Genomic DNA, 20,333 nt, shown 5'->3' on the forward strand with positions numbered 1-20,333 from the left:
CATCATTGAAGGGAGGGAAATTCCAAAGAAACCAAACTTCAAAAGCATTTAACTTCAAAAAGGAGAACTAAACAAAATGAAGAAGGTAGTTAAACGGAAATTAAAAGGAACAGCTGAAAGGTCAAATGGCTGCAAACTGCAAGGGGACTATTTAAAAACACTGTAACAGAGGTTCACAATAAATAAAAAACCCACTAGAAGGACCAAAAAAATGCCCAGGTTTAAGGAACAAACCTATGTATTAAGGACTGCAATATCCAGTGGGAAGAGAAAAAATTCTTAATCTAAATGTTACCCAGTCTAATAGGGTTGAGAGTTTAGACTGTGTGCTTACATTTTATTTTATTTTAGTAACTAACTGACTTTTTGCCTAGCACTTATAATCACTTAAAATCTATCTTTTGTAATCAATAAACTTGTTTAACTGTTTATCTTTACCAGTGAGTTTGCCCAAAGTGTGTGGTAAATCTGCTTAGAGAATCCACTTTCTATTGATGAAGTGCTGAACCAATTAATAAATTTGCACAGCTCATCTAGAGCAGTGCAAGACGGTATATTCCTGAGGTACAAGGCTGGGAGCTGGGGGGATTTGGCTGGTGCCTTTCTCTGCGTGATTCATGAGGGGCTCTGGGAGCATTCATGCAATCTAGCTCGTTGTGGGACTCCACATGCAGTTGTGCTGAGCGATAACAGCTTGCTGCTTGTCACTAGCGAGGAGAGACAGCACTTGATGAAGTGCTGAACCAATTAATAAATTGATAGGTTATATACCAGTTAGTTGTTCTGCAATTTCATGTTTGAGTTCCTTCAGAACTCTTGGATGAATACTGTGACTGGATCCCTGGTGCGCAGCCTGGGACCATGGAACCGCTGTGCTCCCTTAACTCTCCAACCTGGACTGTCTCTCACAATGGCCAGTCCTCGCCCACAGACAACCCGCCAACCTTAAGCATATTCTCACTAGCAACCACGCACCGCACCATAACAACTCTAACTCAGGAACCAACCCATGCAACAAACCTCGATGCCAACTCTGCCCACATATCTACACCAGCAACACCATCACAGGACCTAACCAGATCAGCTACAACATCACCGGCTCATTCACCTGCATGTCCACCAATGTTATATATGCCATCATATGCCAGCAATGCCCCTCTGCTATGTACATTGGCCAAACTGGACAGTCACTACGCAAGAGGATAAATGGACACAAGTCAGATATCAGGAATGGCAATATACAAAAACCTGTAGGAGAACACTTCAACCTCCCTGGCCACACAATAGCAGATGTAAAGGTAGCCATCTTACAGCAAAAAAACTTCAGGACCAGACTCCAAAGAGAAACTGCTGAGCTCCAGTTCATTTGCAAATTTGACACCATCAGATCAGGATTAAACAAAGACTGTGAATGGCTATCCAACTACAGAAGCAGTTTCTCCTCCCTTGGTGTTCACACCTCAACTGCTAGCAGAGCACCTCACCCTCCCTGATTGAACTAACCTCCTTATCTCCATACTGATTTATACCTGCCTCTGGAGATTTCCATTACTTGCATCTGAAGAAGTGAGGTTCTTACCCACGAAAGCTTATGCTCCCAATACTTCTGTTAGTCTTAAAGGTGCCACAGGACCCTCTGTTGCTTTTTCCTTTTGTTTGTTTTAAACCTACTGCCTATTAATTTCATTTGGTGACCCATGGTTCTTGTGTTATGAGGAGTAAATAAACACTTCCTTATTTACTTTCTCCACACCAGTCATGGTTTTATAGACCTCAATCATATCCCCCCTTAGTCATCTCTTTTCCAAGCTGAAAAGTCCCAGTCTTATTAATCTCTCCTCATACGGAAGCAGTTCCATACCGCTAATCATTTTTGTTGCCCTTTTCTGAATCTTTTCTAATTCCAGTACATCTTTTTTTGAGATGGGGTGACCACATCTGCACGCAGTATTCAGGAAGTGGGCGTACCATGGATTTATATAGCGGCAACATGATATTTTCTGTCTTATTATTAAGGCTCCATGAGGTCACGGATTCCATGACTTTCTGTGACCTCGGTGACTTCTGCAGCAGCAGCTGGCTTGGGATCTGCCTGAGCAGCTCGGGTAGCCCCTGGGCCAGTCACGCTGGCTGCTGCTGGGGCAGTCTTAGGCCCCTGCTGCCCCCTAGCAGCAAGAGCTGGCGGGGGGAGGGCTCAGGGCTGGGGTGCAGGGCGGTACTTACCGGGGAGAGGGCTCCCCGGAAAGGCGACAGGAACTTCCCTCCCTCAGCTCCTAGCTCCATGTGCTGCCTCCGCCTGCAGGCACCGCCTCCGGAGTTCCATTGGCCACAGTTCCCAGCCAATAGGAACTGGGATTTGGGCCACAAGAACCATCTTAAAATAGTCCCAGAATTGTAAATACTTACAGATTTTATTAAAACAATTCAGATTATTTCAGAAAAGGAAATTTTTAACTATTAATATGAATGAATATTCCAAAACAATTAACCTGAAAGTTCCTTTCTAATCCCAAATACATGTTCAGTCAGTGTCCTTCCAAAATCTGCACAGATTTCTGCAATGGTTTCTGTTAATCTGAAAACATGGGACAAGATTTTTTTCCAGAAGTATTAATAAGTGCCTCTATTTATTTTACTTTACTGTGCGGCAATCTGTTTCAATGACTGGGATTAAGGTAATCTCAGAGTAGAGTAGGTGTGAATTTACAAATTAAAATGACTTTGCTTTGCGCAGATCTCTGATGGAGCTGTGCAAATGGCAACTGAGGGTCAGCTAGAAAGAAGAGTCTGAGATTTGTCTGCTCAGTGCACAAAATAATCATTCTGTAGTACACTGTCTCCACTAGTTCTCTTGTGGCTTCTCAATCTGAATCCCGTCTCCTTACCCCTCCCCAAATGGTTTCTGAAAGCAATACCCACAGTTCCTCTCAAAACAGTTTTGGGAGGGCCTTCAGAATTCCTCATTTTATCCTAGTCCCTGCTTTCCTGTTTGCAAGTGCTGGCATGGGCACCAGGTTTGTATAATTTTTGATGGTGCCCAGAACGGATCCAAGCAGAGCCGGTCCGTCCTATGGGGGCCCCCACGCTTCAGGGGGACATGGGGTCCAGGCAGAGCTGCCCCATCCATAGGACGGACCGGGGCAACTGCCCCGGGGCCCCGCACTTCAAGGGGACGTGGGGTCCAGGGTGGCCTGGGGGCTTAGCAGGAGGCCTGGCGCCGGCAGCAGTGAGCAACCCGGCCACCTCACCCCCCCATTCCACCCCTTTCCCCAAACCCCGCCCTGCCTCTTTCTGGCTTCGCCCTCTCCCCTGAGTGAAGCCAGGAGCAGGCAGGGCGGTGTGGAGCAAAGCTGGCCGGGCTGGGGCTGGGTCGCTCGCTGCTGCCGGCGTCAGGCCCCCTGCTAAGCCCCCAGGCCGCCCTGGACCCTGCGTCCCTGTAAAGCGCAGGGCCTCCCAAAGCGCAGTAAGCCCAAACATTGGTGGAGCCAGGCCCATGTTCCTAAATATTGGTGGAGCATGGCCACCACGAGCCCATATAACTCGCCGCCTATGAGTGCTGGTTCTTTGTTATACCTAGCTACTGCTTCCAAGGACTCCATTTCCACTTTGTATACACAAACCCTCTTGGCTAGTCACATCTAATTGCATACTCTAGTACTGAGCCAGATTCATCTTTCAAATTCCCTCCCCAAATACCCCACTGTGACACAAAAGTTCCTTGGCAAAGGGTCCCTATCCATAAGGAGTCACATGCAAGGTATCAACAGAAAGCTTATAACTTGTTAAAAGTCAATCATTGTGAGATGTATGTAAATTTAAGGACTAATGTATTTATACTGAAAGCATGCTTTAAGGACTTTGGGGGGAAATTAGGCACATGGGGATAATATGTCTCAGTGATGTCACCCTACCCTGAAATACAATAGCCTTGCTCAATCCCAAGACTATCAATGGAAAACCATCAGAGACAACTGTAAACAATCAAAACCTCTTAAATGTAAGAAAGGAACATTACAACAAGGCAGCAGTTTTGCCCTGTCTATGAATAGAAACCAAAGGCTGTTTAAATATAATAGAGAGGAGAGGGAAGTCCTCTGAATCCTTTCATTCAGGAGACAACTTGTGGAGAACATTAAGTTCTCATGAAAAATTGGTTCCTGGTTCTGTGAAGCCAGTCAGCTCTGTATGAGACTGAACTTTGGGGGTGGGGGGGAACCTACTTTAATAGGTAAGAAAGGACCGGGTTCACGTTTTATGGTTTTGTTTTGTATTGCAACCATTTGTTTCCACCACACTCTCTTGTTTATAACTAAATCATAATTCTTTCTTAAATAAATCTACTTTTGTTTAATTATAAAATTGCTCACAAGTGCTGCGTGGTTTACAGAAGAGGTGATTTAAGGTGGTTTAAGGTTTTTTTAAGTACATCAGAAGCACGAAGCCTGCCAATCAGTGGGCCACTGGACAATCAAACTGCTAAAGAAGCACTCAAGGAAGAGACGACTATTGTGGAGAAGCTAAATGAATTCTTTGCATCCATCTTCACTGCAAAGGATGTGGGGGAAGAGTCACATACATGAGCCATTCTTTTTAGGAGACAAATCTGAGGAACTATCCTAAATTGAGGTGTCAGTAGAGGAAGTTTGGGAACAAATTGATAAATTAAACAGTAGTAAGTCACCAGGACCAGATGGTATTCGCCCAAGAGTTCTGAAGGAACTCGTATATGAAATTGCTGTGTTATATAACCATGTTATATAACCTATTACTTAAATCAATTGCTGTACCAGATGACTGGCAGATAGCTTTTGTTACACCAATTTTTAAAAAAAGGCTCCAGAAGCCACCTTGGCAATTACAGGCTGATAAGCCTAACTTCAGTACCAGGCAAATTGGTTTAAACATAGTAAAGAACAGAATTATCAGACGCATAGATGAACACAATCAGTTGGGGGAAGATTCAACACTACTTTAGTAAAGGGAAATCATGCCTCACCAATTGATCAGAATTCTTTGTGAGGGATCAACAAACATGTGAACAAGGGTGATCCAGTGGATATAGTGTACTTGGACTTTCAGAAAGATGTTGACAAGGTTCCTCACCAAAGGCCCTTAAGCAAAGTAGACAATCATGTGATAAGAGGGAAAGTCCTCTCATGGATCAGTATCTGATTAAAATATAGGAAACAAAGGGTAGGAATAAATGGGCAGTTTTCACAATAGAGAGCAATAAATAGCAGGATCCCCTAGTATCTGACTAGAACCAGCACTGTTCAACATATACATAAATGATCTGGAAAAGGGGTAAACTGTGGGGTGGCAAAGTTTGAGGACAATACTAAATTACTCAAGATAGTTAAGTCCAAAGCAGACTGCAAAGAGTTACAAAGGGATCTCACAAAACTGTGCAACTAGGCAAGAAAATGGCAGATGAAATTCAATGTTGATTAAAGCAAAGTAATGCACATTGAAAAACATAATCCCAACTCAAGCAAGAGATCTTGGAGTCATTGTGGCTACGTCTCTGAAAATGACTGCTCAATGTGCAGCAGCAGTCAAAAAAGGTAACAGAATATTCGGAACCATTAGAAAAGGGATAGATAATAAGACAGAAAATATCATAATGTCTCTATATTAATCCATGGTACTCCCACACCTTGAATATTGTGTGCAGTTCTGGTTTCCCCATCTCAAAAAAGATATATTAGAATTGGAAAAAGTACAGAGAAGGACAACAAAAATGATTAGTGGTATGGAACAGCTTCCATAGGAGGAGAGATTAAAAAGACTGGGACTGTGCAGCTTAGAAAAGAGACAACAAAGGGGGGATATGACAGAGGCCTATAAAATCATGAACGTGAAGAAGGTGAATAAGGAAACATTATTTACTCCTTCACATAGCACACAAACCAGGGGTCACCCAATTACATTAATAGGCAGGAGGTTTAAAACAAACACAAGGAAGTACTTCTTCACACAACACACAGATGACCTCTGGAACTCATTACTATGGGATGTTGCAAAGGCCAAAATATAACTGGATTCAAAAAAGAATTAGATAAGTTCATGGAGGACAGAAACATCTATGGCTATTAGCCAAGATGGTCAGGGATGCAACCCCATGCTCTGTGTGTCCCTAAGCCAACATTTCTCAAATACGGCCACCAGGGGGTTTTCATGCAGCCATGACAGTCTCCTGGGCAGTGATGGGGGGGGGGGCACAAAGCATTGGCCCCTCCCACTCACTCCTTGTTGCTCCTGGATGTGCTGCCCTGCACCGCTTCTGGAGAGAGGTGGGGCACAACGCTGCAGGAGTAAGGTGAGTTCTTGACCCACCTTGGGGAGACAGAGTTTGGGCAGCAGTCTCCAGCGGCGGGACTTCAGGAGACTGGCCATAGAGCCCCAGGCTCCAACCGCAGGGGAGTGAATACTAACCGCCCCCTCCCCCGGCTCCAGCCAGGTGGCCCTGGCCTCCAGCTGCGGGACTTCAGCCTCCGGCCCCTGGTTCCAGCTGTGTGGCAGCAGGCGCTGGCCCCCGGCTCCAGTCCCAAGCTCCGGCCGCGCAGTGAAAGGCGCTGGCCCCAGGTGCTGACGACCCCCAGCCCCAGCTGCACGGCAGTGGGCTCCAACCACAGGGCTTTGGGCGCCAATCCCTGGCTCTGGCCATGGGGCAGCAGGTGACACCTGGCTCTGGAGCTTCAGTTGGCCTCTGGACAGCAGTTCCAGCCATGTGTTGGCGGACGCTGGCCCCAGGCTCCAGCCACGCAGCCCCAGCGCTGATCCCCTGCTCTAGCTAGATGGCAGCAGGTGCCAACCCACAGCTCTGTTCCTGGGCTCCGGCCATGTGGTGGCGGGAGCTGGCCCCAGGTGCCGACCCCTGGCCCAGGCTGCACAGCAGCAAGCACTGGCTCCAGTCACGCAATAGTGGGCGATGACTCTTGGCTCCAGCCATGCAGCCCCAGGCTCCAGCACCCAGCTCTGGGCTCTGGCCGTGTAGCAGCAGTCACTGGCCCCGGGCGCTGACCCACAGCTCCGGCTGTGCGGCAACGAGCTCAGATACCTGGCTCCAGCTACACAGTTCCTGTCCCCAGCTCTGGGCTCTGGCCACAGGCACTGAGCCATAGCCCTGGCCACCTGGCAGCAGACACCAGGCCCTGGCTCTGGCCACGCAACAGTGGGCCTCTTCACCCATCCCCATTGCCACTGGCCCCCGGCTGCCTCCCACAGCCCAGCATCCATCCCCTTCCCTCCCATCGTCATGAACCCGCACTGCCTCCCCTTGCCCCACATCCATCCCACCATCGCCTCTGGCCCCCCGCTACCTCCCCCTTTGCTCCCCCTCCCCCATCCAGGGCTTAATGGGTTCTGGGGCTTGCTGAAAAAAGTGATATTAACAAACATGCAAGTATCCATTTTTCACAGCAGACTTAGTAGCTATCTGTGAAAAGTGATACTTGTATGTTTGTTAACATCATTTATCACTTTTCACAGCCTCCCAGGAAGCTACTAAGAGTGCTGTGATATTAACAAATATACAAATTTCACTCCCCAAGGGGGAGGCAGCATTATTTTTATTACTGAGTCTGCCAAAAAAAACCCTACAAATATACATTACAATGATTTGGATGTGCATCTGTGCATATTTAATTGTTTTTCCTAAAGTTAATTAAGTATTTCAGGAAAAAGCGTCAGTGCGGCCACCAGTGAGAGTTGGTGGCTGCACTCTGAGGCCACCAAAAAATTGGTTGTGAGAACCCCTGCCCTAAGCCTCCAACGCTCAGAAGGTGGGAGTGGGTGACAGCGGATGGATCACTTGATAAATTGCCCTGTTCTGTTCATTCCCTCAGAAGTATCTGGTACCGGATACTGTCAAAAGGCAGGATACTGGGCTAAATGGACCATTGGTCTGACCCAGTATGGCCATTCTTATGTTCTTATTTAAAACCAGTAAAGTGGGGCACAATGTTCCTTTGGGACAGAGGATCACAAGGGAATGATTCAAAGTGACTCATGAACTGGGATGAATCTATTGTCAACCTGCAAGGTGAAGAAAGGGCTGGCGTAGCCCCAAGGAGACTGCTTGATTTCCTGAAAGACTGGTGACCTTAGGGAGCTGACATCAAGCCAGGCACAGGCAATACTCTCTCAGGCTGGAGACAGGGGGTAACAAGGTGATTCTCAGTCCTGAGTGCCCCCAGAACGGTGACACACACACCATGCTTTAATCTCCATAATGGCTAGCATCTGACTCATTTTGGCTCTTCTGGTTGAAACCAAAGATTAACAGTTTGTTGAATCTAGGAATCCTAGGACACTTCTCTGAAAAAAAATAGTGGGCTTGAGTGATCAAAGTTACTCTTTGCCTTTGTCCCAAAATTTCTTAAAATGATTATTTTCCTCCAGCCCCTCAAAGACATCTATACATACTTATGACATTCAAATATGCTTTGAAATGACTGTTCACATTGGCCACACCCAGAACCCTCCTAGTTTCTTTACATACTCACCAACTACTCCTCTCAGCCTTCTTTGTCCATGAGTTAATATGCTCCAGGACATTTTTACACTGCATTTTATTTCATCCTATTCTAGGACCACTGCTATCATCTCTCAAAGGAGCAATTGTAGTTTTGTTCCTCATTTTCTTCCAACAAACAACAACAATTTTTTCTTTTATTCTTTAATTCCCACCCAGATGACAACAGTACTTGAATCCATACTATGGACAAAAATATATATTTTTTAAAAGTCTTGTTCAATTTGCCACTTTGGTTTTCTATACTGAAATCAGAATAGATGATACAAAACACAGAAACCTATTAACCTTAGTAAACGTACAACATGTAAGCAGCTGCACCACAATGCTGACACTAAAACATGCCATTGTCTAAGGGGAGAAACAGAAATCGATCTATAAAACATCTAGCAAACTAATTCGCTCTATGGCTTAAAAGATAGCACACATCATGATATACCTATAAGAAGTTTCCCAATTTTTCAAATAAAAATAAAAATGAAGAGGAGGAAATCTGCCACTCCATGGACAGGGAGTCTGTTTCATTTTATTTTCTTGATTACGTACATATGTGACAGACTGGCTAACTTACTCTACACAAACCTAAATCCTTCATAAGAAGCATGATACACCTTTTGAGTTATTTTTGTTTTGTTTTATTCACAAAACAGATTGCTATTCCAAAGAACATGCATTGTTCTTATCAATTAAATATTGAAAAGTGTTAAAAAGATAATCTGGCTTTGAAAGCTCTGATTTAAACCTTGCAAAAGAATAAGGTCAGAATATATTTCAGTGATGATTTATTTGTATGCATCCTTTAATAAAATCTACAATAATATTTCAGACAACCAACTTTTTTATAATGAGCAGCTCAGCATATTCCTGGTAATTACTAAATGCCTACAGTCGCAGGATGAAGATATTCTGTATAATCACTAAAGACATTACCTGGATAAAGCTGATAAGAGCCACTGTGGTGCCACTTAACCAAATACTTCAAACCATTCACTGAAAACCATCCTTCTGAATCCATACCAAATTCAGGTGTAATTCCCCAAGGCACATTGGGTGAAGATTCTTTCCTCAGTTTGGGACATTTTTCCTTTGTAACTTCTTCCTGGATAAGGCAAGCTAATGTCTTTTCCTCCAACAATTCCTATTAGCCTTTTACATACTTTTGAGAAAACTGATTCTTTTCCCTCATGGCTTCAAGCTGAGGAAACCAACAGTATACTTAACACAGAGCACTATAAAATGCTACATAAATAATTTAAAGAAAAGACCTTTCACCACTGTTGCTAAAGAAGCTTTAATTATTTATGTTACAGTGGAATCCATCTACTGTAACTGTGGACTAGTGGTATAAGAACTAAAAGATAAGTCATAGGTCTGTTAGAGGAGACAATTCATCAGCTATTTGCAACTTTGAAACACTATTCTTATCTATTTTTTTTTAGAATTGTCACATTTTTATTGCATCTTCTGTGGTTGTGTTTTTAAAATGTCGTTCTATATTATTTTGCAGTTGTAAACATTCTAAGGTTTCCAAACAGATTACTTATGAAAAAATAAACTAGTTCTGGTGATGAGAACAACAAAGCAGCATCCACAAGCAGCAGCAATTACAGTGAAATGCTTTAGAAGAGCTCAAAATGTAGAGCTTAAACATTCACATACATGCAATTACTATTCTTTGAAAGTAATAATAGACACTCACTTTGTGGAACCAATCTGAGGGGAGGGGTGACAGGTCAGAAATTACATACTTCAAAATTCTGAAGTGTTAAATTACCTCACCTACTGTCTGGGTATTTCAGTGACCAATAAATGCCCACATCTCTGAGAAGGAAGGCCAGGTGGATGAGTGCTGATATACTGTAAATGTATACCCACTGATCTTGTCAACCCTATATTATGCTTAACATTTCCCCCTTGTGAAATTCCATCAGTGATAGCAATGGTAAGAGTGGAGTGAAGACATCTGGCATTTTAACTACTGTCTCTCTGAGTTGGCCTAAATGGCACAATGTTTGAAACACCAGCAAACCTGCACTCTATTGATGCTAGTGCGCCCACTGTACCAATGGTACCAATAGTTGGAAGTGTGGGGAGAAAAGGCTATTGTAGACACAGCCTCAGAGAACAAGAATTACAAGAAATGATAGTGAAATAAAATGGTTTCTGCAGATCCCAGGGCAAAGGCGCAGTATAGTTACTGATCCGTACCAATAACCTCATTTCTCAATTTTATGATTTTCTGCATTTTGACTGGCTGTGAGTAGGGTGACCAGATAGCAAGTGTGAAAAATAGTGACAAGAGGTGGGTGGTAATAGGTGCCTATATAAGAAAAAGCCCCAAAAATCAGGATTGTCCCTATAAAATCGGGACATCTGGTCACACTAACTGTGAGTCATTATGTAAATCAGATTTTATTGTTTATTTCTCAGTTATTATTCAGTAAGCAAATCCCTGTTCTTTAGCTGATCACCATTAGTCCATCTGAAGAGAGTAGTATATGTACAGTTATTCCTGAATAACTCCACACCGGTTATGCAAATCCCTCTGTTCTGATAGGCTACTGCCCTTAATATTTCCCCAATGACATGCACACAAGAAAAACTGAGCCAGTTTTTTGAACCCTCACGAAGTTGGTATTTTTATTGCCCTGAGGACAGAATTTGGTGTGTGAACTGTGAGTTTGTTAAGAGCTCAAAATTCAGCTTCAAGAAAGTTAGATTTAGAAGAACTCTTCACCTTGTACAAAGGGCAGTTGGTCAGTTGAGGGCAGAGGGATGAAGGAGAGGAAATACAGGAGGAAGAGAGGTTATAGGTTTAGCCTTCCTTCAGTGACAGCCTGTAAGACTTATTTTCAAGTATCTATTAAAACTTCAAGGGAAATGTACTTACTATAATTTCCCCATAATGATCTTTTTCCTCCCACCCACTGAAGAAAATGACAACATTTTCAAACTTGGGTGTCTTAAGTTAGGCACCTAAATAAGTGGCTTGATTTTAGGAGGTGCTCAAACCCTATCAAATCCTACTGACTTAAATGAGTGCAGTGGCTGCATAGCACTTCTGAAAATCAAGCCATTTATTTAATTTGTCTCAATCTGGATTCGGGTACATAACTGAAGGTGTCCAAATCTGAAAATGTTGGCCAGTGGGAATATATACCTTTTTATTTTGGTGGTGACAACCCAAACATGCACATTTGGAGTTAGTACACAATCTGACTGAATACGGCTTTGAGCAATCAGCATCCAAAGCCAGACTCTAATGTAAAGCTTTTACATAACATGAGGCACTAGTGATTTGAGAGAAAAAAAGTTGCTGTGCTCCCTGTTCTAGTTGCAAGGATAGATTTAAATACACATAATTATTTTTACAAGTGGACATACTAACATAAATGGCTTGTATAGGTAAGGGAAATTTGCATCGTGTAACTATATTAATGCTGTTACACTGGAGCAAATTCCTCTAACCTAGACAAGCCTGAAAATACGTAATTCTGTGGGTCTTCTAATGAAGTGCTGAAATAAAAAAAAAAAATAGAAAAAAATCATTGCTGTGACATTTTCAAAGAAAGTAAAAGTCTGAAATTGTCGTATAGACATTAATCAGAACATTATACCTAGTGAAGCTATAGCTGAAATTAGTTAAGATTTTATTTCTATTCAACTTTTCTGGTTTCACTCCCTTCTCTTGGATCTTATTTTTCCAGTTTATCTTCTATATAGTTAAGCATTTATTAAATATTATTCTTCACATAGTCTACATTTTATAGCTTTGTACAGAACTTAGGACCCACTGGTACCTTAAAAATTGAGAGAGTGTATGGTGTTAAAACTTCAGCACTAACTGACAAGACAGATAAAATACTAGGATATAGAACAGAATACTGAGTGCAAGTTACAATCTGTTCATTTACCTCTGCAACCTACACAGCCCTCAGACTTCACGACTCCACCAAATTCTACAGTATTAATTGTGAAAATACAATTATCCCTAGACTTGAAAATAACTTCAGTAACAATACTGGAGGAGCGGAACATGACAAGCCAGAGATCTCTAATAAAACTGACAAATGGAAGTACACTGTGCTTGATGTTACTATCAAGGGAGTGCTACTTCAGGGTTCCCATTTCCTCAGCCAATGGAGATTAGACTTGCCATGAAGGAGAAATACTTTTCATTGTAGACAAGCAGATAATCTTTTTTCAGACCAACAAATTTATAATACATAAACTTTCAGGACACAAAAATCATTTCTTGTGGAATTAGCTGTCTGTACAATATTCAGATTAGTAAACCTAGAAACACTGTCTGCATGTTAGGCTATGTCTTGATTGCAGATAAAAAGATGTGTTTTTACACTGAGATGGGAAACTCAAGAGAGCTAACTGGATGTAAAATTTTAGTGGAGACAAGGCATTATAGTTTTTATCTCGATATAGTCAGTCAGGGTCAACCCTACACCTTTCACCTAGGGCTTTTATCTTGACTAGCTACATTGAGGTAAAAAAAAAAAAAAAAAAAAACCCTGTCTTGTCTCTGCTAGAATATTCCATCAAGACAGACTACTCACTGTAAAAACACACCTTTTTACAGTGAAGATATAACCTCTGTTTAAGAAACAAGAGATGGAATAGGTGCACACTGCCTTTTCCCCTGTTATCCCATGGCAAATTGGTGGGTGGGCTTCAAACAGACTCTATGTTCTACCTCCCATCCAAATGCTGTGACAGTGGTGACAACTGAAGAAGAGAAAATACTTGATGGGATAAGTTAGCTGCAAGCAAAATGACACAGTCAACTCAGTCTAAGGTTTTATTTCTGGCTGAAGCCCAAACAGGCCTCATTTTTTATAAGAAATGACAAAGAAAGATAGGGGAGGAATGAATAATGAGAGCTGCTGTGAATATATTTTGCTACTCTTCCACTTAGATAAAAAAACAGGCAACTAACCCTACCCTCCTCCAGCTTCAGAATCTTTCTTTCGTTTTAGTTCGCTTGTTTCTTAAACAGATGTTTGCGTCCTTTTGCCTAATAAAACAGTATATATTATACAGTACTTGAAGAAAGCCAAAATGGGTAAAATACACGCAAGACTGATCCTTTGCAGGACCAAGTGAGGCAACTCTAGAAGCAAACCACCTGTAGTGTAAACTAAGCTATACTAAAGGCCTTGTATACTGTTAAGGAATCATATTTAAACTGTTCCAGGTAAACTGGTTTCTAACACAACTTGGTTGGTTAATATGGATGGGTCCAAATGGTGCAAGGGCCATGCTAAAAGAGTATGTTCTCGCCTACATAGAACACATTTTTGTTTTTGTTTTTTTAAAAATGTACAGCAATTGTTGAATTTCTTCAGTCACTAGTTACAACTTAGCTAAAAATATTTTGTTTTTAAATAAGGTTCTCTCAAACTTTTGCCAGCCAAACCATATTAGAACCTTAATTAGCTGGAACTGCCATTCAACTTAAACACAATTCTTTATCTCTGTTTGAAGCCCAGCATAGTAGGAGGCCCAAGTAGCAATGCTAATCTTAATAGTGGATTTTGGTTCAGAGTTCTCAAATGAAAGAGTTAGATAGCCTCTTCTCAATTCCTGATGGCTCATCACAAAATGTAGCATAGATTGTGACTCTACCCAATATCAGAGGGGTAGCCATGTTAGTCTGTATCCACAAAAACAATGAGGAATCTGGTAGCACCTTAAAGACTAACAAATTATTTGGGCCTAAACTTTCGTGGGTAAAAAACCCACTTCTTCAGACCCAATAGTTATCCCAGAACAGCAAGAACTTCAGGTTGGGTTACATTTATTCAGTTTTTAAGGATGCCATCTTATTTATCTAAAATGAATGCATTACTTCGTTATAAAAAGAAACTCCTTTTAGCCTCAACAAGAGCTCTGAGATCACACCTAACCTATGAGCTAGGAGCAGTCTCTGCAAGACAAAACAGTAAAAAACTTGTTTTAACATGTAAAATGAAATGCTGTTGATGAAAAGTGCAATGGTAAAAGAATATACAGTACATAAAGGATATTTAAAAAATGAGAGCGAGATTTCATCAGTTCCCAATTTAATAATATCCTACTAGATCAACTTTTTAAAAAAATCACAAATGAAGAATTCTAGTTGTAATAACATGCATTTATTTAAATGCATATGCCAAAAAAATTATGTAAGTAAACACAGGAATATAACATGTAAACATTAGGCTTGATCCTTCAGGATTTTCATAGGCACAATTCCTACTGAAGTCAGTGCATCATTAAGGACTGCAGGATGGGCCCATCATGTTTATCAAGCAAACACTTCTTGTCATATGACATTTTATTTATCACACTTTACCACACTATTTAATGTGGGAACTTTGATTTTCTGAATACTAATAAAAGTGACAACAAATTTGAGCTTACCTCCATCAGACACAGTTGCAGACTACAATAAAAGAGAGAGAAAGAGATGAGTTACATACATTTCATGACAATACAGAGAGAAACTTTTCTGAGTAACATACAATACTGAAAGTGCTGATAAGTCTTTGCATTTTGACCCAGAAAATCAATCAGCCCCAAGTGACATAGGGGAGAGACAGTATAAATGAGTCAGCAGTTATTTTCCAACAGCTGCTGCCTCCTCCTACCAAACTTCTCCCAAGCTATTGAACTAACGTATTGTAGCCTGATCCCACAAATATTTATTGGGCAACTTGCTTCCCAATGTGTGTGCTCACACTGAGTTCAACAGGACTGCTTACAAAGTTACTTGTATGTACATGTTTGCAAGACCAGATCTTTATGTTCTTAAAGGTAACCTTCAAAAGTTAAATATATATATATGTCATATCCTTTTTTGTCCCTCCATGATGTATAAAGAAGACCTGAAAGGTTCTCTTTTTTCCCACGCTTGTGTTTTACAATAGAAATTCAGGCTGGACTTTATATGTCTTTACTGGGGGGAAAAAAATGTTTTTACATTGTGTTAGCTATCTTGATGTAAAATCCTAGTGGAGACAAGGTACAGGTAGTTTTTACCTCAATGTAGCTAGTCAAGGTGCAACTTATACCTCCCAACACACTATGTGGAAGTTAAAGTATTGATCTCAACTAGCTATGTTGAGAGAGCCATTACCTGTGCACTTGTCTCCAAAAGGATTTCACATCAAATTTTGCAGCGTTGACATAGCCTAGGGCCCTAGGATGAGTGGAGAACCAGTCAGATGATGACAATGTGGGTTTGTCTACACAACACTTCTTACCTTGGATTGCCAATTAATTTAAGGTAGTTAAAACTTTTGTAAAAGCTAGTGTGTGAACATTCCCCGAACATCTGTTACAGTATACAAATATTTGCTCTCCACCCTGAGCTGAGCAGAAGCTAAGAGGTGGAAGCAATTTTTAGTCAGACCGAACTTTTTCTGTTCATTCTTTTTTGTTAGCATCCATTCAAATGACTAACATTTTAAATAGGGGAAGTCCTCTTTGATTATTCAAAAACCCTTGTCCCTTTAAGTAACTTATTAAATGATCACATTTTTACCCCCTAGTGGTCTTCTAACAAAACCATAAAAGTTCAGACTATTCATTTATGATATTTCCCAAATAAGGGACAATCAGTGGGGGAAAAAATACCTGCATATCTCCTTTCAGGATGTGTACATCATAAAGAAACAAAAAATAGGGCAGAGGTCAAATTAAAAAGCAAAAATAAAAAATAAAAATCCACAAAAACTTTCAGTCACCTTTAAAACTTTAATTGCATTTTTAAATGAAGTCCTTTGTATAATATTTAAGTATTAGATCAGTAATATTGAGTGGTATAAATTAGTATAGCTCCATTAGCTTCACCAGCTGCGGATTTGGTCCCATTTAAAAAAAAAAAATCAGTTAGTAGTAATTTGGAATTTTCAAAGCCTGTCATTTTATTATGCTAATCTTAATCAAAATAGATTTTTTAATCATTGCTTTTCTTTTCATGCATCACTGAAAAAACATTTCTTGTGAAGTTATATAAAAATAAATCTCTCCCTTTGAATTTGTAAAGCGTAATAATATAATCCAAGTAGCATCTGTGAATCTCCCTCAAACTCATTCAACAGCACTACCCAGGGACTCAAGCATTTGGGATGATGTGTTCATGAAGGTGCATAAAATGTTTTATGCTAACTTATAAGAAAAGTATTTTGCATGACAGTCTAGCAACTATTCCACATTCAAATCTGGCATTTTATAATAATTAATAATTGTAAAGTTACTTTTAAAATGGAATCTACATGATTGAATACTGTGTACTAAATATAATCCACTACATAGTACTTATTAAACTCTTATGGAAGTAACAGATCAGTGACTGTTTTTAGATTCCTTTTGTTTTACTCATACATATTGCATGGTGAAACTTTGGTTATACTGAATACTATGACTTCAACACCATTACTCAGAACATAAACAACAAAGACTGCCAAAAAGGTAATAAAAATAACAAATGAATTTAGGTGTACTTTTCAGGCAAAAAGTAATCAGATTACTTCTCAGAATACATTTTTAGGTCTAGTCTGTTACCTTAGCATAACTGTTTGCATCTTAATTCAAACATTTTTGCTATATTTGAAAGGCATTGATGGAAATTAACAGAATTGTCACAAGCACCTTTAAGAGTGTGTCATTTACTTCCCTTTCAGTAATTAGGCAGTTAACAACTGTAAAGTAACATTTCTTAGCCCTGGTCTACACTACAAAGTTAGGTCGATGCAATGCAACTTACGTCGACCTAACTCTCTAAGTGTCTACATTAAATTTTCTCTCCTGCCGATGTAACTGCCCCACTACACCTACTTAATAACTCCACCTCCACAAGAGGTGTAGAGTCAATGTCGATATAGTTAGGTCCAAGCAGTGTCAGTGTAGACACTGTGTTGCTTACATTGACTGTTGCTGGCATTGAGAAGCTATCCCACAATGCCCCACACTGACAGTTCAATCAGTGCAAGCGCTCTGGTGAGGATGAGCACCACTGACACAAGGAGCAAAGTGTAGACACGCACAAGCAATGTAATTACTGCAGCAGCTATATGCCGATGTAAGTTAGGTCTACTTAATTTTATAGCCCTTAAGGAAGAATAGTATGATTTCCAAATAAACATTAAAAGAACTCCCCCAGTTAACTGACTTTAGTGTTTGTGATAGGTGATGGAAGGCTTTAACTCAACTGATTTGGCATATGTTATAGACAGAGTGCCTTGTCTACACTATGCAGTGTAGTTGTAGCCGTGTCAGTGCCACAGAGACAAGGTCAGTGAGGTAATGTTTTTTACTGGGCCAACATCTGTTTAGAGAGACAACTAAATGCAAGGTGCAACAGATTGTTTAGCATAAGTAGTTAGCACATATTTTAAGGGACTCTTCAAGGTAGACTGGCCCGTTAACACCTCTCCAGTCATATGACAAAAAGAGGGAGTTAGTGGGTTTGTTGTAATAAGCCATATCAAATGCAGCACTAAACCAATGATATACCTGAGTTACATCGACAACATTTTCATCCTCTGGAGATTAAACTCCCTCATAGATTTCTACCACAACTTCAACAACCACCACTCATCCATTAAACTCTCTCTGGAACACGTCCACACTAGCATCAACTTCCTGGACAATCAACAAACAATGGAATCCAGAGAACCATATATAAGAAACCCACATATCACCACATTTACCTTCAGAGATTCAGTAACCACTCCAAACACACCAAGAAATCTATTATCCACAAGCAGGCACTCAGCTACCACAGAATATGCTCTGTAGAGGAAATCTGGGATATACACCTTAACACACTTAAAACCACCTTCAACAAACAAGGACACTCCATCAAAGAAGTAGATCGAATCATGGAACAGGCCACCCAGACAACCTGAAAGAACCTGCTTCAATACAGAAATAAAACTCCGTCTGACCACACACCCCTAGTTGTCACCTACCACCCCACACTGGAACCCATATAGAGTATCATCAAACAACTACAACCCAAACTCAATGGCGACCCCATCCTGAAAAAAATATTTCCCGAACAACCCCCCAACCTCTCCAAGCTCATCGTTAGAAGCAAGCTTCCCACAGACCAGGACACACCAACTCAAAGCAGCAGCAGACTTTGATAGAATAACAGATGCAAAACCTGCAGACATATCTCCATTGCTAAAATGATCAACACACTCCACAACACACCTGTCAAAATTCATGGATCCTGGACATGCCTATTACAACATGTGGTATACCTCATCCAGTACACTAAATGCCCCAATAACAACTATGTGGGTGAAACCAGACTATCACTATGCTCTCAAATGAACTCTCACATGAAAATGATAAAAGACAAAAAACACTATCACCTGTGGGTGTACACTTTTCACAAAGCCATCAGTCTATATCTGACCTATCAATCCTCATCCTCAAAGGAAACCTGCACAACACTTTCAAAAGATGAGCCTAGGAGCTTAAATTCAATCTCTGCTAGACACTGAAAATCACTGAACAGAGTCACCGGATTTATGTCTTATTACAACAGTCTGTAACGCACTAAGGCCATGTCTACATTTACAAGCTTACAGTGGCACAGCTGTACCTATACAGCTGTGCCACTGGAAGATTGCTCATGCAGCCGCGTTATGCAGATGGGAGAGAGCTCTCCCATCGACATAATAAAACCAGCTCAATGAGCGACGGTAGCTATGTCGGTGGGAGAGCATCTCCCACCAACATAGTGCTATGCACACGAGCGCTTATGCCGGCAAAACTTACGTTGCTCAGCGAGGTATTTTATTCACACAACAGAGCGACAAAAGTTTTGCCAACATAAGTGCTAGTGTAGACATGGCCTATGACTGCAGAGGTGTTCACGGATACTCTACCTAGAATAGTTCCTTACAATATGTGCTAATTACATATTCTAAACAATCTGTTACACCTTGCATTTAGCTATGATGCTCAGAGTACCTTTCCCAGCCTGAAGAGGAGCTCTGTGTGGCTCCAACGCTTGTCTCTCTCACCAACAGAAGTTGGTCCAATAAAAGATATTACCTCATCCACCTGATCTGCCTATAGTAGACTTTTAAAACATATTATGGCTTGTCTATACAGGGACATTTGGGTACATTAAAATTAATTAACTCATGGTGTGAAGTTCATTGTGCATCAATTAATGCGTAGAGACACTATTCAGCAGTAGCCTGAGCTCACCGTAGTTTAAACCTCCTTCAAGCTACAGCAAATTAAGGTCACTTTATTTCTGAATGAGAGTGTCCATGCATGAGTTTAATATGCATTTAATTTATGAACATTAACTTCACACCATCAGGTAATTCATCTTAAATTTTCTGAGGCCTGGTCTACACTTAAAAGATAGGTGGACATAGCTATGTTGCTCAGGGCACAGGCACCAACTCTGTGAGTGCTCTGGGGCTCAAGCACCCACAGGAAAAAAAAGGGGGGGGGGGGTGCTCAGAACCAACCAGCCAGAATGGTTCTGGCCCTGGGGCTGGCCACCGATCAGCTGTTTAGCGTCCTGGGGGAGGCGGAGAGGAGCAAGCGGTGGGTATGCGGGGGGTGGGAGGGCTCAGGGGAAGAGGTGGAGTGAGAGCGGGGTGCCCCCCAGGGGAAAAAAAGAGTCAGCGCCTATGGCTCAGAGGTGACCCACTGAAAGAGACATGCTTGGTGGAAGAGACAAGCTTTCAAATGCCACAGAACTCTTCTTCAAGACACATAAGCACATTTTAAGATAGCCTAATCCATAATTTAAACTAATCTG

At 41.3% G+C, this 20,333-nt stretch overlaps 1 protein-coding gene across 2 annotated transcripts in view; it reads right to left on the bottom strand.

The window, feature by feature from the left end:
- Nucleotides 1-20,333, bottom strand: part of RGS12 (regulator of G protein signaling 12) — a 163,588-nt gene that overhangs the window by 73,770 nt on the left and 69,485 nt on the right. For both annotated transcript variants that reach the window (XM_065404923.1, XM_065404924.1), the window contains exon 3: nucleotides 14,954-14,975. In XM_065404923.1, coding sequence (XP_065260995.1) covers nucleotides 14,954-14,975 — 22 coding nt within the window. The remainder of the gene's footprint in view (nucleotides 1-14,953; nucleotides 14,976-20,333) is intronic.

Source organism: Emys orbicularis, chromosome 5 (assembly GCF_028017835.1).
Source record: "Emys orbicularis isolate rEmyOrb1 chromosome 5, rEmyOrb1.hap1, whole genome shotgun sequence".
NCBI classification, from domain to species: Eukaryota; Metazoa; Chordata; order Testudines; family Emydidae; genus Emys; species Emys orbicularis.